This window comes from Poecilia latipinna, unplaced genomic scaffold (genome assembly GCF_001443285.1).
Source record: "Poecilia latipinna isolate Pla-1442-1.1 unplaced genomic scaffold, P_latipinna-1.0 Scaffold1629, whole genome shotgun sequence".
NCBI lineage: Eukaryota > Metazoa > Chordata > Actinopteri > Cyprinodontiformes > Poeciliidae > Poecilia > Poecilia latipinna.
In genome coordinates, this window is record NW_015114245.1 from 80,821 (window position 1) to 99,521 (window position 18,701).

General features: G+C 39.3%; 1 protein-coding gene across 30 annotated transcripts in view; it reads left to right on the forward strand.

Moving 5' to 3' along the window:
* The window catches only part of fnbp1b (formin binding protein 1b), a 65,045-nt gene that overhangs the window by 27,460 nt on the left and 18,884 nt on the right, over nt 1-18,701 (forward strand). For 21 of the 30 annotated variants that reach the window (XR_001428335.1, XM_015059450.1, XM_015059448.1 and 18 more), the window contains exons 3-9: nt 3,524-3,580; nt 4,319-4,466; nt 10,911-10,973; nt 13,134-13,238; nt 15,589-15,603; nt 17,512-17,640; nt 17,719-17,865. Coding sequence is in view for 29 of the 30 variants with exons in the window: in XM_015059450.1 (XP_014914936.1) it covers nt 3,524-3,580; nt 4,319-4,466; nt 10,911-10,973; nt 13,134-13,238; nt 15,589-15,603; nt 17,512-17,640; nt 17,719-17,865 (664 nt within the window). In the remaining variant the exon portion in view is untranslated. The remainder of the gene's footprint in view (nt 1-3,523; nt 3,581-4,318; nt 4,467-10,910; nt 10,974-13,133; nt 13,239-15,588; nt 15,604-17,511; nt 17,641-17,718; nt 17,866-18,701) is intronic. The other 9 variants (XM_015059442.1, XM_015059455.1, XM_015059465.1 and 6 more) reach the window with 1 other exon arrangement.

An 18,701-nucleotide genomic window follows, 5' to 3' on the forward strand; every position in this document is an offset into this window, starting at 1 on the left:
CCCCCTCACATGCGTCGTTTCAACCAGACAGCCATTTGTAATCCATAGGGGGGGGGGAGGGGGGCGCAGAAAATGTTTGGAAACCACTGCGGGGGGCGCAGAAGAAAAAGTTTGGGAACCACTGCTATAAAATATGACAAACTTTCCCTAGCCATGCTCATGAAAAGAATCCCCACAGCATGACTCTTCCACCTCCATGTCTTGCTTGTCTTCAAGTGACACATGGCGGAAACAGGAGCTTTATTTGTGTAATTTCCCTGACTCTATTATGTACTACGTAGAGATACTGTAGTATCAATATCTGTATCGGTCCCGATATCAAAAAAAGCCTACATCAGGTATCGGTGACAATGTGAGCATCAGGGCAGATCTATTCAATTTAATTCTATACTATGTGCTCTGAGCAACATCATGCTTTATTATTTATTTACTTTACTTTATATTTAGAATTTCTAATTGCATTTTTTTAATCATTTCAATTTCAGTTTCTTTATTATTTATTTCACATTGGCTGTTATTGCACTGACTGAACAAATTAAAGTTGTTTTTACATGTTTGACCAAGTTTGTGAAGCTATTGGTGTATCTAAGTGTGCTGCACTGCTAGAGAGTAGTCAAATAAATTTGTAATTCAGTACACTTATGTCTTTGTTTTTTAAAAATAGAAACATTTTAAGTCAATTCAGCACTGTTTTTCTGTATCGCACTGAATCGGTCGATACTAAACCTCAGATATCTGCATCGGTATCGGAAGTGAAAATAACAGAATCGGTGCATCCCTACAGCTTTGTGTTGGCCTATGAAATAAATTCTTAATAACAATCACAACTGTTTGGCTGTAATATGAAAAAGTGAACAAAAAATGAACATTACGTGTCACAACAAAACCACACATGTATGCGGTTCAGATAGCAGCTGCATGTTTGAGCAAACATAGATGGGACATAATTCAAACAGTCAGCATGTGCCTGCAGCATGTTGAGCTCATTTCACCATTGTAGGTTTATTAAACTTGCTCCACATATGGAGCGGATGTTTTCGCCCCTTCATGCTCACACAAAAAGGCCTGCTGCCTAACCGTGTCTGTTATTAGGCGCGTTCTCGCATAAACACACGCTATCGGACAAGGCTAACACCAGGAAGGTTTTGGACGGAGACAGAGGACAGCTTGAGACAGAGTTTCCAGGTGCGCTCCACACATTGTCTCTTGTCTTCTGGCACCGCTTCGCCATACCTAAGAACTAATCATCCCTTGTAATCAACTTAGCTCGTGAGATCCTGTTTAATCTATCGGCCACACTCGCACCAAAAGAAACACGGGCTCTTAGATCTAATGAACTAATGGAGCTGGGCCTTTGATGTTATTCTTTTGTCTCTGGGCTGTGTCATCGGGCAGATTTTCCTTGACTCATCAGAGGTGAACTTTGTTTTTACAGCTGACATTCTGGCATATCTCCATTTGAGCTAGATAATATTTGTATTATATGAATATTTAGACATACTTCTGCAAAGTTCCAGATGCTTTCACTCACAAAGTCAACCAAATAGCTAGAAACTGAATAATCTGTGGTGTTTGTTTGGTTGCAAAGGAAAAATAGGAAGAAAAATCATAAAAAAAAAAAAGCAAATGAGACACTGAGGAAACATTTGACTGATCAATAATGCAAAAGGCCAACAGAGCTGGGTCACTTATGATGCACTGAATATCGATCAGCAGTTCTATTAAGTGAGGTCTGTACTACTTTGCAAATATGTTTTGCAAATTAAAAACATGTTGGAAAATCCCATCATTGAAGGCTCTACTACTCTACTTCGCACCCTCCTTGCCATTTCCATACCAACTACATACTCCTCTAATCCATGATTAATCCTCTTCCATTGCATCGGTGTAAACAGGCACAATACTTCAGTCTAGTCAGTGCATTTATGCCTCCTCCTCCCCCAAATGCTAGTCTGGCATAATCCATAATAAAGCAGGAATAAAGTCCTGCCAACAAAGGAACTGCTGTGCAAGTGTGATAAAAGGAGTGATTGCTTACATTGTCAAACAATAAGCCAGTGTTTACACATAGATTTTATATAATTTTGTTTTCAAAGTAATATTGCACCATCCTTGAAAAAACATGTAAAAATCAAGAACAGTACAGTTTTCATTTTCAGAGATTTGTTGAATGTGTAAAAGATGTCAGCGGAGAGCTACAGTTTAACCCACATATGAGTTCATGTGTTAATATGACGTACGCGGGTGAATAGGAACTGGTGCTATAATTAGATACAGGAGAAGGACAGAGCATGCAAGACACAGAGATAAATCTGCCTAGCAACAGTCCAAACACCACCTGGGAGTCAAAGCGTGGGGGGATGCTGAACGCAGCGCTCTGCACAACATGCAGTGTTCCCAACGCATGCATCTTTTATTAAAGTAGGAATTGTGAGTCCTTTTCGGGGACACAGAAGCAGAAGTGTTTATTTCATCATTGATTAAGGTGCAATAATCTTACTGTACAGAGACGGCAATGAATGTTATCAGGTCTCTGCATGCTGTGGATATGCATGTAGATGTGCAAAGTTAGGAGGAGTGTGATTGAAAAACTTTGATTTGATCTGCACAAAGCCCTCTTAGATTTGAGTATATTCTGTCACTGGGGAAAAAATGTTAAGATATGGATGAGACACAAAACTGAAAACGGGTCATCTTTGGGTCTTTTAGAAGTAACATGTACAAAAACTGGAGACCTATGATGAACTGGTGACCTGTCCAGGGTGTAGTCCTTGCCTTACCTAAGTACACTGACAAAATTAGAAGGCATAGGAAACTGATGAATGGAGTTTTTCTTCCCTGAATGAATGTTTCCCAAAGATAAATGTGGAGTTTTTTTCTACTTTTTAGTCAATGAATGTAGAGGGTGCAACATTGTTTAGATCTGTGCATTTTGTATTTGATAGCAGCGTTCTAACTGAGGGGGTTATTTTGACTTCATATCCTCATCTGTCAGAGCACAGTATACAGTATTATGCTTTGCTGATAGATCAGGCGGGTGATAATATGATGTAGCCTAGATTTCAACGTGGTGTGGAGGTTAAAAAAAGGGTACTGAAAGTCGTCACCACGACAACAGACTAATCCAGATAGCTTTGTTTCACCAACGATGGCACAGTGCCATATTTCTTTAATCCGTACCCAAGCTGGCTTACTCTACATTTCATTTTGTACGTCCTCCTTGCTCCCATCTCATTTTACAAATGTGCAGCCACAGTCAAAACAGGGGCAGTGGCTGCTTAAGAGAAGCATGCCGCTAGTTTTCTGGTGACTTGCTCTCCGTCCACCCTGTTGGCTGCGACGATTTATGACGCGAAGAGAGAAAACGAAATGAGGAGGAAGGAGTGGAGAGCACTCAGAAGGATTTAATGGTGAACCGCTGGGTGCTCTGGCGGGTCCATAAGGGCGGTGTCGGGGAAACACGTTGGGAATGGTGTCTGCACACTGCAAACATCTGACAAGCCTGATCTGTTTGTCTTTGCAGGAATCTTTCAAAGAAATATCAACCCAAGAAGAACTCAAGGGAAGAAGAAGAGAGCAAGTGAGTCAAAGAATTGTGGAACAAAAAGCATTGTACCTCGGAGAAGTATTGACACCCTCGGTGCCGACTCAATGCATGTTGTGGATACTTTGGAAGAGGGTTTCTGGTCAAATGAGGCCAAAATGTGAAGTCTTTGACCTAAATGTAAAGTGATATGCTTAGAGGGAAAATATGACTACACATCAACATAAATTTAGACTTAGGTTCACAAGCATTCTGTATCCAGGTATAGATAATTCAAAGAAAGAGCAAAATCAATATCTAGGTGTGGAAAGATGAGAGCGATCCAAAAGATATTACAAACCTCAGACCCTTAAAAACTCCCCACTACAAAATTATGTTCTTCTACAGCTTTGCCACAAACTATGAGAGACTTGAATACTTTTTCAAGGCGCTGTGAATAACATGCCAACTCAAACCTTTGTGAGATATGAAAGCACTCGGCTGGTTAATACTGTTTAGTAAAATGAAGAGAAAAGATAAGAATAATGTATCCGTTTCCTGAGCGATATGTAGAATGGTGAAAGCGTGATTCTGACTTGGGAACTCTTACTGTAGTCCTGATTTCACTACTCTGTAGAGTTCTCATCTAGAAAGTTAAACTCATTTCCGTTAACATCAAACTGTTCCTTTTTTTTCAAAGCAGAAATGTCTTTCCGATGAAATCCAAACTCCTACTCCACTTTCCTGTGTTCGACCACCATTTTGCCTCTGACATCCTTTCTTATTTCTCACCAGGTTCTCCTTCTGTCGAGCCTTCTTCACGACCCTTAATGAGTTGAACGACTACGCAGGTCAGCACGAGGTCATAGCGGAGAACCTGACCTCCCAAATCTTCGTCGAGCTTACGCGCTACCTGCAGGAGCTCAAGGCTGAGAGGAAAACGGTGAGTATTTTTGCAGTTAGTTTCTCTTGACGTGAAGGTTGACATTGTAGGGATGAGAAATTAAACAGCCCTTCCCCCTCAATGCTTACTTCTCTGTGAGCAGAGGTCATTGCTGTGTAAATATAGATGCACCCAAAAGGCTTACCAGAAGAGTGGAACGTGACTGATGCAGTCCTTCTTATAGAACCAGGCTTCTATCTAACAATATAGCCACATTTTACTTTTTTAAATCAGCTTTTACAGAAGCGTCTCTTCTTTTATTCTCCATTGGATACATTGGACACTTGGTGGTCAGTCAACACTAAAAACAGCAGGATTAATAGTGGAACTATGTAAGAGAGGGAGGCAGCCGTGTGGAAAAAGTCAGTATTAAAAACAATCTGTCATAAGCTCTTTATCTTTGAGGACCAGTTCAGGGAATTGGAGTGGAAAACCTGAATGTTGCTCAAAGGCATGGTGATGTGGACGTTTCTTTTTAGTATACACACTAATTTGCATCAAGGCTGATGCAGTTGGTCTTTCTTCATTTGAAAAATGACAAGCCCCCCCCTCCCCCCCTTTTTTTTTTTAAATTAATTTTAGATGCAGCTGGTGCAAAGGCAAAAGGGGATTTCCAGCCCATTTGGAGGGGAATCCTCCTGGCTTAGATTAGCCTGGCACATCTATGATCTGATACTGTGTTCACATTCATATCATGTCACAGACAATCCTTTGATAGAGCTTTGATGTTCTCATGCTGCAGGATGTCACTTTATTGGGCATTTTCCTCCTCATCTCTGTTGATGATTCTCCTGCTCTTTTGTCTTATTTTACTCTTTTTTTGGGATCTTCTCTTCTTACTAGCTAGCTAGCTAGGCATTGACCTGTATGATATTCTCTGGAAATTATAACTTTATTAATTATAGTTTCAGAGTCCCACATAAGAAAAGTACAGTTTAACATTATCGTATTGCTTTCGTTTAACTAGGAAGACGGTGGTCGCTAAGTCAACAAAACATGTTATCATAATGTTATCCTATTTTGTTTCTTTTTTTTTTTTTACTTTAATATGCCCACTTAAATTAATAAACACCAATTATACCAAGGACTTTCCAAGTTCTTGTAGATATATTTAAAATGTATGTATAGTTGTGCCTGCTAGGATTAAAAATCTGTATTAGCTGAATATTTTGTGGTTAAGTCGGCTATTTGCCTGGTACTGAGCCTGCGGTTAGCTTAAAGGGCGAATAGCTTGCAGTCTCAGTAAGTGTTATTGTTAGCTATAATCACATAATAATGAAATCAGCGACATTTAAATATTATTTTGATACAAAGATGAAATTAAATCTTAAATAAACCCTCAAACTTTTTAAGTGCTTATCTCGCAAAATATTATGCCCTTTTGTTCTTTGGTAGCTAAACAAGCTATCGTTAGCTTGATACGGCAATAAACTATAAGTTATAAGCTAACTTGCAATTGGTTGGTTAGCATATAGCTTAGCATATTAAAAGTAATGGGTTTCCACCTTATGAGCAGTAGAGAATACAATTTTAAATTTTTTTATTAACAACTGACTGGCAGTGCTCAGCAACATGAGTAACGGGGAACAGAGTTAGCAGAGTTACTCTATGCAGCATGTAACCAGAAAAAGCTTTGGTCACTTTCTCAGGAATCTATTTGAAATGACCTTACAAAGGAGAACAATTGGAATAGCATGATGGAAGATTCTTGCAGTTTTGAAACTATAACATTTCAAAACCAGTCCTACTTCCCGTTTTCCTAAAAATTCGAACACCATGTTTTCTCGCAGCTGATACTGTTGATAGTGTCATGTGTCTCGTCTCAGCTGTATCCATTCTGCTAGCCGGTGTTTCCCTGAATACAGAGTTGTTCCATCTGGAGACATTAAGCACATAATTTCTCAGTCATACTCAGAACAGGGTCCTTACATAGAAAACATAGGCCCCGGCATTTGAAAGACCACCAATGAACGGAATCATGTAGAAACGTCTATTAGAATAGGAAGTTCATGTTATTAGTAAAAGGCTTTGCTTGATTAAAAGTCATAAAGAAAACATTGGCTTTTACAGTAAGTGCATTCATGGTACTGTAGAGAAAGTGGTAATGATACCCTGAATGGTTGCTGTAAAACAGTCATGCTTTGTATCGCCAGCTTCCCTTCATTTCACTGGTTTCCTTTTTCTCCTCCCACTGATGTTCAAGTGTGATGAAGCACCTACTGGTATTTTCATCTGTGTACATGTCAGACACAGCTGTGCAGCCCAGACCCCAGACAGTCAGGGGGTCTGGCCTGCTCACTGCTGCCTCTACAGGCTGCTTATTGGTCAGGTGGAATCTACACCTCAAGCATACAAGGAGAAAAAGTACCTTCTTAATTTGCCATGCAGGGTTGTTGTGTAACCTCTCCTGCTTCCTTTTGATTGTTTCGCAAAGTTAACCTCTTGCTAATCTCAGGGTGGAGGTGAGACGGAGAAACATTTTTGTGATCTTTATAGCTTGGCCTGTTGCTTGCCAGGTTTACAATGCAAATTAAGAGCTTTAAACAATAACAACAGTATGCCTTTGGAATGCATTGGCTAATAAATGAATGAATACTATTGCAGAGGTTAATATGGGATGAAGAACATAAGTCCCACTGGACTGTGTTGTGCTGAGGAATCATAATAAGGTGTTCGGTCAGCATGTTGCTGTCCTGGCCGGGGCTTAGTTGTCTTCTCCAATAGGGAGGGACATATAAAGACCATTGAACAGTCGGACACTTCTCATTAGTTCTGATATTTTATGATGATCATTCAAGATTTTTGGCCCCCCCAATACTTACCTGAATCATTTAAGACTTGGAATGTGCTGATTCACAGTTCTCCTCTCTATTTTGTTCCAACAGTTGCATTGATATTTTGCTCCAACTAGAGTTTTTCTAAGTCCTCCTTAATATTTTGTTCCAGCATTTGGTTAATTTGAAATGACTAGAACGTTCTGAAACTTAACATAGAGTCTGCTTTCACTCCTTAATTTAGACTGAGGTTGATAAAAACATAGTTGTTCAGTTTCTGCATTCACATGACTGGAGGCAGCTCGATGTTCTCGACTTCTCATGAACCAAGTCAGGTTAATGACTGACTAACATGGTCACCTCTCGACAGAAGCGAACCCAGAATTGGTGCAACAGGAAAGCATTCCTTACCTTCAGATGCATAAGATTGCAGAACAAGTCACTGAACTCATCCATTTTTGTTTTGATCAAAGTGCATTCCACAGTTTATAGGTGCAGCGAGCACCTCCTTCTGGAGCCCCTCACACACCCAGATACACAGAGTAAAAACAAACAAAAAAAAACAACAACCTATAACTCTGTCGCTTACGCCCAACCTGGAATTGTTCTGTCAAAGTTTTTTGACAGAATAATACTTATATATTATGCTTTTATATCTCCATGGTTATCCAAATGCCAAAAAAGTGCAAATTTTGTGATTTAATACATAAAATTAAAAAGATTCTTTGTGTAAAACCATTCAGTTTAGACCTTATCAGTGAAAACATTTATGGTTTTGTACTACATTTAATCAAATGCAGTCCATACTCCTTAAAAATAACCAAAATATCCTGTTATTTTTGATAAAAATGAAAACTATTAATCAGCGTAACAAGCAACAATATTTTCAGTGTTTATGTCAAATCTATATGAAAATATACATGCAGATCAGCAGTAGAAAACTTCCAGCTGACAACTTTTTTATGTTTTATGTTGTACCTGGGTGGTAAGCCACATATCACATATTAAAAAAGTAAATAATCAGATTTTTTCCTTTTTTTGTTTTTGCTCAACATGGTTATTTCCTCGGTTACCTAGAAGGACAGTATTATTGAAGGTTTTGTGATGATCAAAGCTGCCGAATAGTTTCCAGCTACTGAGATACTTAGCTACTTTGGGCAGCTCAAAGCAGCAGGGCTGATAGCAGTCCTGTGCTGTTTCAGACCAAGATGAGTGGAAGACTCACCACAAGAGGTTAGGACAAATTTATCTCAAGAGTCTATGAATGTAGGGAGCCAACATCTGGAAGATAAGTGAGTGTTTCCGTCGCAAAAAAAAAAAAAAAAACACCTGCAGCCCAGATGGTTGATGGTCTGTTTTATGGGATTGAAAGTAAGCTCAATCATCTATGGTTTGGTTTGCTCATCGTGTGGTGAACATTTTTAAATCTGTTGCTGCTGTTTGTCATCGTAGTTTGACCTTCTACATAGTTTTTTTTGTTTGGCAAAATAAGATGGTGGAAGGTTATAGACAAACAATGTTATGGAGACAAATTTTTAGTAAAAACAAATGCTCCACATTAACAGCAATGTCTTTGCGTCGTCTCTTTATCTACTCATCGGTTCGTAAGACATCAATTCGAAGCACCGAGAGCACCACCGTTATCTAACAGGTATTTCAAGGTGAAGGTCAGAGACTTCACGACTTCAATCACGCCTAAAAGTCTCGTTTCTGGTAGACCTTCACAAACTTCCTCTGAAACACAGGAGCACTTCCCATTTTTGTAAAACTTCCCTTAAATCTTTGGGAAATGAGAAGTATGACTAGTAGAGGTAAACCATAACTCACAAACTTGTCTCATGTCCAGTATTTATCAGGTGAGAACCCAAACTCCTACCGCCCCACCACCTCACTGTTGATTTCATGTTTCTTACCAACTTCCTTCTGAAGCCCAACCACAAGCTCGTAAGTTATTGAATAGAGACATCGACATTCAGCTCAGCTACTGAGCTCAGCAACCGCATCGTGTGTAACCAAGGGACACGCCATTGACAGCCTAGAGCCTGTGTAGGCTTTTGAATTCTTTGCCAAACTTAAGACAAGAAGGAAACATTTATATGCTTTAGTAGTAATCACAAACTGATCCGAAAGCAAGTACTTTGAGATTTGGATCTGGATGGTCTGTGTTTCCATATATATTTTTTTTTTCTAAAGTCGTGTGGTCAACACAGAAAGCTGGAGATTGTTGTGGTTTGCCTTTTGGACAGGAGGGCTGAGATAAGCCAAATGAGGCTTTGTGAAGAAACGCAGCATATGTTCTGTGGGAGTTTAAGCCAGCAGCTGCTTCTGTGTGGCAACACTCAGCAGTGCCAAGATCCACCATGAGTCCACCGCCATTACTCCACCCGGTTCCTCCACTATTGATTTCATTTATTCAGCATTCTGGCATCTCATAAAGAAGCACGACTGTCCTATTTCTTAAACCGCACCGTAAGCAAGTTAAACACAAAACTCAGACTACTGTAGTTGTTTGTAAATAACCTGTACTAAAAATATACACCAACATATTTAAATTATTCTTTCTTATCTGCTTTCACAGAGGCAGAGGATTTTTTTTAAAAGAATGAAATAGTTTTTTGTTCTGCTTGATTTTGGTCAGATAAACTCCCCACCAAAATTCTGGGGGAATCACCAGCGTTATTCAAATAAATTCAGACGGGGAAACTTAAACGTCTGTTGCTGGTTTCTCTTCCGACGTTCGACATTTGTGCTCTAGAAATTTTTAGAGATCACGTCAACCTCACTGTGATCTAAACAAATAAGTTAGGTGACTTTATCAAATTGCATGAGTCGAGAAGTGAAACTTAAAAAAGTTGTCTTTTTTAATGGCAACTCTGAATAAAACTACCTTAGATTCATGATGTCATGATATTAATAACAAAATGTCAGACAAGGGAAAAACTGATCTAATTGGTTTGATTTAAAGCAACTTGCCAGACAGTCTTTTAGCTTCTCAGCTTTTATTTTTGAAGCAGCAGTACCCTGGCAACAGGACTGCATTTAGTTTACTTTCACATCTTGAACTGTCATGTGTTTTGTGACCAGAAAGCATTTTTTAGCCAGCCTGTCTGACAGTGAGCAGCAACATTTGGGATAGGGACACTGCTGCAGAACTTCTTTAAAAGTATTCATGGATACATTTTTTGATCATACAAAGAAAGGGAAAAAAGTGTGTGCATGCCTTTCACTGGGTTTTTAATAATCACTGTGAATTTGAAGTATGCATGGCCTCCTGGCAGGGAGAAGAGACAACAATTCAGCAGCAAAATCCTTGCTTCAGGCATTGTACAAACATATGACTTTGAAGCTTTAAAAATTTAATTATCACTGGCTACTTTTCTCTTTCCTCCTAAAATTATTGGTTCCCTGCTGTCATTATTTCAGCTCCGAAATGGTTGCTGTCTTCTAATTTAAAAGAACATTAATTGCTTTAAACTGACCTAAATTTGTCATATAGAGTCTGTAAAGGAATGTTGAATTTGTCATGAATAATATTCAAAGCAGTATTGTACGGTTTCCTATTTCTAGTCTTTAGTATGTCAAGGTCAGGCTCACCTGCTTTTTGAAAGTCCCTAAAGTGCCTGATTAGAATGATGTCATTAATCATTTCTTTAAATTCTTCCCCCCACAGCATTTCCATGATGGACGCAAAGCACAGCAGTACATTGAAAGCTCGTGGAAGCAGCTGGAATCGGTAAGTGGCTCACTAAACACAGAAGTCAAATCTCCAATAGGAAATGTAAAGCCGGCTTCAAAACATCTGGTTTAAATAACCCACTTGAACTCTTAAAGTTGTGTTTCTTAATGTCTTGATGTGATAATTTAATTTTTCTTTTATTAACACCCCCCAGTAGGCTACACAGCGCTCACACCCTTTAAACTAGATACTCCTTAATGTGATGCAACATCAAGCGAGGTCCACAAGCAGAGAGGGAACCCATGGGACTTTCTGCATGTCCACATATAAAAAAACGATGAAAAATGCATTTGAAATTTATGCTAAATGTCTTATTGATTCAAGTCTGTTTTACTTTTATGAACAAACCTTAATCCTGTCCATAGCCAGAGTTTGATACGAACCAGAGTGGCATCACAGTGGCACAAAGAGAGCCTACTGCTTTGTGCCACCATACAAACCTAAGAACATCAGTCCTGGATACAATCAGTAACCCTTAAAACATGCTAGAATTATTAACATTAAAAACATCCACAGTCAGTTCTGACTAAAACATTTTTACTGAGATCTTCATTGGGATTTTTTTCATTTTTTAGCCGAGTCATTTAGGATTAGGCATTTCCTGACGTAAAGTTATTAAAATTTGTGCCATGTATAATCCTAAAAAAACTTCCAAAAAACTAAACTTGCTATGATTCATCATTATTACATGGCCTAATATTGTGTCCCTCTTGATGATTAGTTTTCCAGAGGTTATCTGCATTATCCATTTTTCTTCTCAGCAAAATATATTTAGTCTCAACAGGAGATTTTACAGGTCAGAGTTAGCTTGGCTAATAAAGTTACTATAATCTTTTGACAAATATCAGCTAAAGTGAGCGTAACTCTATCATTTGTTTCTAAATATATATCAAACATCAAGAGCAACACATTCAAATCAATATTTTGCTCGTTTTCAACCAGAACAGTTTGCCAATGTGCGAGGCTAACGTTAATATGTTCAGTGTTTGTAAAATACTTATCTTAGTTTGGTTCCTGTTCATTTCATGCAGATATAACTTACAGTAAACATTGCTCTCCTGCTTTGAATGGCGCAAATTTCGCTAACAAGCGTTTTAGCTGCAGCTCTCCAGGGACAACTGAGGATACTTGGCACAGAGTGGAGCCCAAACACATTATCCTGCTGGTTGCTGCACCAGTCATTACATTCTCTTTTTCATTGTAAGCATCTTTGTAAAGGGCGAAAAGACACAAAATCTATATATCAGCCAGATTGCTTGCTGTGGGTACAGCTGAAGAAAAATCACAAAAAACATGCATAGGGAGTTGAAATTTTTTCAAGGACTCCAATACTGATTGTTTGAAGAGATTTTTTTTATATATCTGGGATCAGATCAAGACATTCCTAATCAAAAACCATATGACACATGTCACCTCACACATTTAATCTAGACCTGTGTGACAAAAATAGTTAGGAAGAAGTGAGAAAACAATCTGATATGAAATTTGATGTCAGTATTTTTCCTATCATAGTGAGATCTCAATCTGATTTTACTTCAAAAATTAAATTTACTGTATTAAAATCAATAACATGTAGTAAGTGAGGAAAGAAAGACAAATCACCAAAGAGGACTGTAGCAGTAACTATTTCAGCAAGAGTTTTAGATTCTCCTTAAAACACGAATGTCTATTAAGAGAAAAAAAACAAATCAAGATTTTTTTTTTATTCCTTCTAGCCTAAGTGAAGGACTTACAAGAGAAAAATCCCAGAAAACCACTTCTGATCTCCGCCTGGCCCCTTTGACGAGGGAGACGAACAGCGCGAGAGAAATGCATAACTTGCCTTGCCCTCCTCAAACTTGTCTCTGCGCTCAATGATACCATTGTGTGTTAGGCGGAGAGGCACAGTTCAGAGTGCACACTGGCCCTACAAACAGTGATTGTTCGGTCAGAGGGTTGGATGAATGCTTGTGTTTTTTTTTTCTCTCTCTCCACAAATGACCACCATGAATATTTGTTTATTCTTCAGCCTGCGGACGTTAGCCTTTGCGATGCACAATGCTGTACATAAAATATACATGACGTACGCGTAGAAGTTATGACGCCCGTTTTATGCCCATTTAAAGGTCAATATAGCGGGTGTTAACGAGGACTCAATTGAATTTCTTCTCATTTCAGTGTAAAAGAAGGTTTGAGAGGGACTGCAAAGAGGCAGACAGAGCACAGCAATACTTTGAGAAGATGGACGCTGACATTAACGTGACTAAAGCTGATGTGGAAAAGGTATGTGTCATCAAGTCATGCAAGTCATCCCTTCATTTTTTTTTTTTTTATTTTGGCCAATTTTAACCTTTTAACCCTAATTTGTCATACCACTGTGCCTGAAAGACAAAAACGAAAAGATTGAGTGACTGTGTGTTTGATGCCAGGGATGCTGTGTCAAAGCTGGCATTGTCTTAGTGGCACAGAGATTTGCTGCTGAACAAAGCTGGTAGCACAACTCAGCGCTCATTATCATTGCAGAGAAGCAACCAAACACTCTGCAGCGCTGCATGAGCCTTAGTCACAAAGACAACTGTGTTAACGCCACGCTTGTGTATGTGTGTGTGTTGGTTCCGAGGTAAATTGTTGATTCCTCCCGTGCAGTTGCTTTTTCGTCACACTGAATCGACGTGCAGCTCGATGGCATCAGATATATTATGAAACGTCACTATCCAGTTTTCACAGATTCGTCCCTTCCCCTCGGCCCCCGTGGGTTTGTAGCTGATGTCATTTCCTGTTGTCATGACCAATTAAAAGAGCCCTCAAGAATCTCTGTCCGTAACTCACTCAGCTCCCACGCCCGCAAGGCATCATGGGTCAGCGGCGCGTGCTCCTGCTGCTTCCATCAGCTGCTGAGACGGGGCTCGGGCTCTGAGCCGACACGGTTCGGACGTGATTATTATGCAAATATATCTGGGAAGAAAGAGGCTGTCTGCACTCAGGACACGCAGGGGAAGTCTGAACTCTTCTGGAGAGATGCAGCGCAGCACATCGAGAAGCTGGTCTTCGTTGTTCCTGGTAGCTTTGGATTCCAAGAGAATTGCAGTTATATGGTTTTCATTTTCATTTCATTTAACTGCCATTTTACCACCCTAGCCTAACACCTTTATTATGCGCTACATTTCTCAGTGCTGTTCGGCCCAGCCCAAAAGAAATCCTGAAACAGTTTTGCATCCATGCAAAACAATATCGACGTCACTTCCAAGAACTGCAGAGTCTGAAAGCCAAGTAGCTCAACTGTTATTAACACTGATTAAGAACAGATCATGTGTGTTGTTGTCTTCTGAAAGACTTTTTTTTTTTTCATTTTTTAGAGAGCTACTAGTCATTGGAGAGAATACATGTCAAAATGTGTGACTAGTTTGGGTTTGGATGTTTGGCACAAAGTTTGTGTTTGAGCATGTGTGTGGTTAAAAGAACAGCTATTTGTTTCAGGGAGGCAAAGAAGGAAACAGTATTATGCAGCAGAATATGTAAAAATTGCATCTTTTGCTTAATTTTGGGAAAATATTTGTAACACTTTTGAACCATTACCACAATTTTCTTCATGTTACAACCCCAACCCTCAATTTAATGTGCTAGGATTTGATAAGGTAGATCAACAAACAGGAAGTATTGTCAAATGGGAAGGAAATAATAAAGATCATTAATAAACAAAGCAGGCAAAGCGCCTAAAGTAAATCTGGCTGGCTGATTTTCATCTTTGCCACCGACTCACTTCCATTGTCAACCTGTTAGATGCTACATGCGTCAAAAGAGGCTGGCAATACTAATAAAATTTTTTATTTTCTTTAGCGTATTTATGCTGGTCTTACATTTAATGTGCCGCTCAGGTCTTTACAAGCCTTAATTTGAGTTGGTAAAACCTGCAAAACCATGTCAAGGGCCATGAATATTTTTGTGTCGTCCTGCAAGTACAATTTAAATCCAATATGGAAGTTATAAACTTAAGGTTTTTTGCAAAATCTTTTGTCATTAGAAAATATGTGTAATTTTGCACACATATATAGTTCCCGTGGTAAATGACAGGATATAGCAGGTTCAGGAAACAGATGGATGGTTAATGTTCCAGAAGAAGTAGCTTTTTTTTCCCCCCTGAAATCCGATGTGGTTCTTCTGTGCAAAAGAGCTGCTGTTTGTTGAGTTGAGGTTTTTGAGGTTTTGTTCAGAGCTGAAGAGGCTCTTGCTGTTTTCTTCCAACCTCTGGGAAGCAAATGTCTCGATTTGGGGTTGGCTTTTCCAGCGCAGACAATTTAAAGGTTGTCTCTTGTCCGTTAGTAACACACCCCCACGCCTACCTCTGGGCCTCTCACAAAATGACATAGTATCCCAAATTATTAACTAAAAAGAAAAGAAGCATGTTATACTTCTTGTTACATATGAGTAAGAGCCCCCAAAAGCCCATATCTGTGTTTAATAAAGCCAGTATTTACTGTGAGCGGTTGTTATGACTGCACATCAACTTCCTCTTTAAAGTGATGGCAAGCTTTGTGGTTCAGAACGCGCATCTATGGCAACATCTTGTTTTAGCTGGAGACGGCTAACGATCCTTCTGTTTGTGTTTGTATTTATTCTATGCCACGCCTTGAAGCGAGGCTTGAACAAGGTAGGTCCGGCGTGCGGAGAGCTTCTGTTTGTGGCGGACACGCAAACACACTGTCTCGACTTTGTGGCCCACACAGCTTGAGCCAGGTCTGTCCTGTCCTGTCAGTGGCTTTGAACGCTGTCCTCTGCTGAACGTGTTTCCGTGCAAGCCTTTTTATATGTGCAAAACAGAAATTAAGTCACAGCGAATCAGTAGTGAAAGGTAACACTGTCGGGATGGATGGAGGCTTCAACCATTACTTGCACACAGACGAGAGCAAAGCGAGCCATTTCCGGAACATGACAACAGGATGTGATGCGGCTGCAGCGCAGCAGCCGGTTTCAGAGTTATGCTACCTGCCTTGTTACCGGGATGACAACATCGTTGCTAAGCACAATCTGCACTGTTTGCGTGCACCTACATCAGCTCAGCTTCACATGCAGATACAGTTAGCAACCTTACCCAGTTTTGTTTTTTTTTTAAATCACATATCCTATTCTGTAGATTTCACTTAAGTGTTATATGTTCCCCTCCTGTTTTGAATGCTTTTATGTTAATTTACAAAGACACACACAAAGAAAATTGAAGCATACACAGCACAATGTGGTAGAAGGGTGGGCCACGAAATGAAATTAGGTATTCATATCCCTCTAAAGCGGATGTAACTGTAACTTTCACCTCCTGCTGTCTGAAAAATGACCCTCTTTATCGACAAAGTTGAGATGTTAAATGTTTAAATGAATTAACTTAAAGGTTTTCTCTTGAGTGTCTTGAATTGTATTTCACAAAGTGTCTGAAGTTAAGCTAAGCTTCAAACTAAATAAGTAAAACTAATTAAAAACCTTTCCTTTCAGTTTTTTATGTCTAGTTTTTCTCATAGATATCTGGAAAAGATTAATCTCTAGTATCAGTATCCTCAGCTGTCCTATGCATTTTTTTTAATTTTTTTTTCTTTTTTCATAAATATACGTTTGTATTTCGCAATAACAAATTTTGCTGGACGATAAATTGTCCCAGTATTTATTGTGATAAATGATAATATTGTCAGTTTGAGACTATTTTCAAGTCATGTATTGCATTGTGTAGTAAAGCAAGTTTGCCCTCTGAGAGACCAATAAACTTTAATTGTGAAGATCACTTCACACTAGAACTGGAGTATATTTTAGCTATCCAAAAATATGACACAACAACCAAAAATTATAAATAAAATAGAGATAAAGACCACTTGAAATCGAAACCATAACAAAATATTAATCATCAGATGTAAATTATCAAGCTAACTTCAATTAATCATGCAATTAATTGCTTATTGTGAGAGGTTAAGACATAATCACAGGCTGCTAAGGTAACTCTTCTTGTGGACTACCAGCTACTATTTATTTGTGGATGGGCTCCAGAGCTGACGGAAAGAGGAAACAGATATGAGTACTTAGCAGCATGTACACACGCACACGCGCACACACACACACACACACACACACACACACACAAACACCACACAGTCTAGCAGAGATTATCTCATCTCCATCTGCTCCCTTTTGGTCAGTAATAGCCTGCTCCTGCTGAGTTTCTGACTGTCTGCCTGCTTCCCTTACTCTAAACTAGCCTAAAATAATCAACATCATGGCCAGATAGGGCAGGCAGTCAAATCCAAATCATATATATATATTTGTTCTGGCCTACATACAGTTAAGGCCGCAGCCGCTTCCTGACATGGATTTCCACCTGTCTCTGTGGGTCCATGTGCTTCCTGTTTATGTGTTTGTCAGTGACCCAGCCTCACAAATAGAAATGTAGGTTTTTTTTGTTGTTGTTTGTGTTTAACCCATACATCCATATCAACACGCAGGATTAGCAAAGAGATATTCACACTGTTCACGTCTGAGTGTAATGTTTTTTTGTTTTTGTTTTATTTTCTCCATCCTGCAGGCACGACAGCAAGCTCAGATGAGGCACCAGATGGCTTCTGACAGCAAGGGCGATTACTCGTCCTACCTGCAAAAGTTCAACCAGGAGCAGAACGATCATTACCACACAATAATTCCCAACATATTTCAGGTAAATACGACATGACAGCTGCATAAACGAGCATCCGCGTGCAAGGGCAAGTCACCTCACACCTGCGTTGAATTGCAGAAACTTCAAGACATGGAGGAGAAAAGGATCGAGAGAATAGGAGCGTGCATGAAGACGTTCGCAGAGGTGGACCGCCAAGTGCTGCCCATCGTGGGGAAATGTTTAGACGGCATGACTACAGCCGCCGAGTCCATCGAGCCCAAGACTGTGAGTGTACGGCGTCATCTGTCTGTGCACACAGACGCCCCCATGTGGGGCATATTACTCTCTCAACCAGGCTAAGTAACCAGGCTGCCGGTTACAACCCACACACTGTCTGTTAGGGTGGCACTAAAACAAGAAGTGTGCAAGTGGAATTGGACTCTGGGTGGTGCTTTAGAATGAGATAAAATGTGAATTACAAGGTGATTTTGGAACTTTTTAAGGCGTTATTGTGGATGAGCAAACGCTCTTCTTTTTATGAAAAGAAAACTAACAACTTTAATAGATTGTGCACAAATCTTACAAAGTATTTTTGGTCCAGTTTCTAGTGAAAATATCTTGGTACACTTGAAATAAGACAAAACTAACTTACAAGTAACTTTTCATCAATATTAAGGAATTACTGACTTAAAACAAACTCCTATTTTTTGCTGAAACTAACTGACATAAAACAGTTAGTTTTGTTTTATGTCATGTTCTAAGACATTTGCACTAGAAACTAGGCTAAAACTACTGGTTAAGATTTTGTGTTTTGGCGCATAGAGAATGCGCCTGATTCTCTATGTTAAAAATTACACTCAGTGGTCTCAGCTAAAAGGTCACTTGTTATTATGCAGAAAAAGTTCACTGAACTTGTGATTAAGAGACATCCACATCGTAGCAGAAGACGTCTGGGAACATCCTCTGTGCCTTTAGGGGGAGAGCTTTCCAAGAACTGAAAAAAAAAAAAAAGGACTGTATGATGCCAGAAGGATTATCTTGGGTTTGGCTTTTAGATTGGGAATTTTTAACAAAGCCCTAAATTCACATTAGTTGTTTAGAGGAGGGATTGATGTCTTATG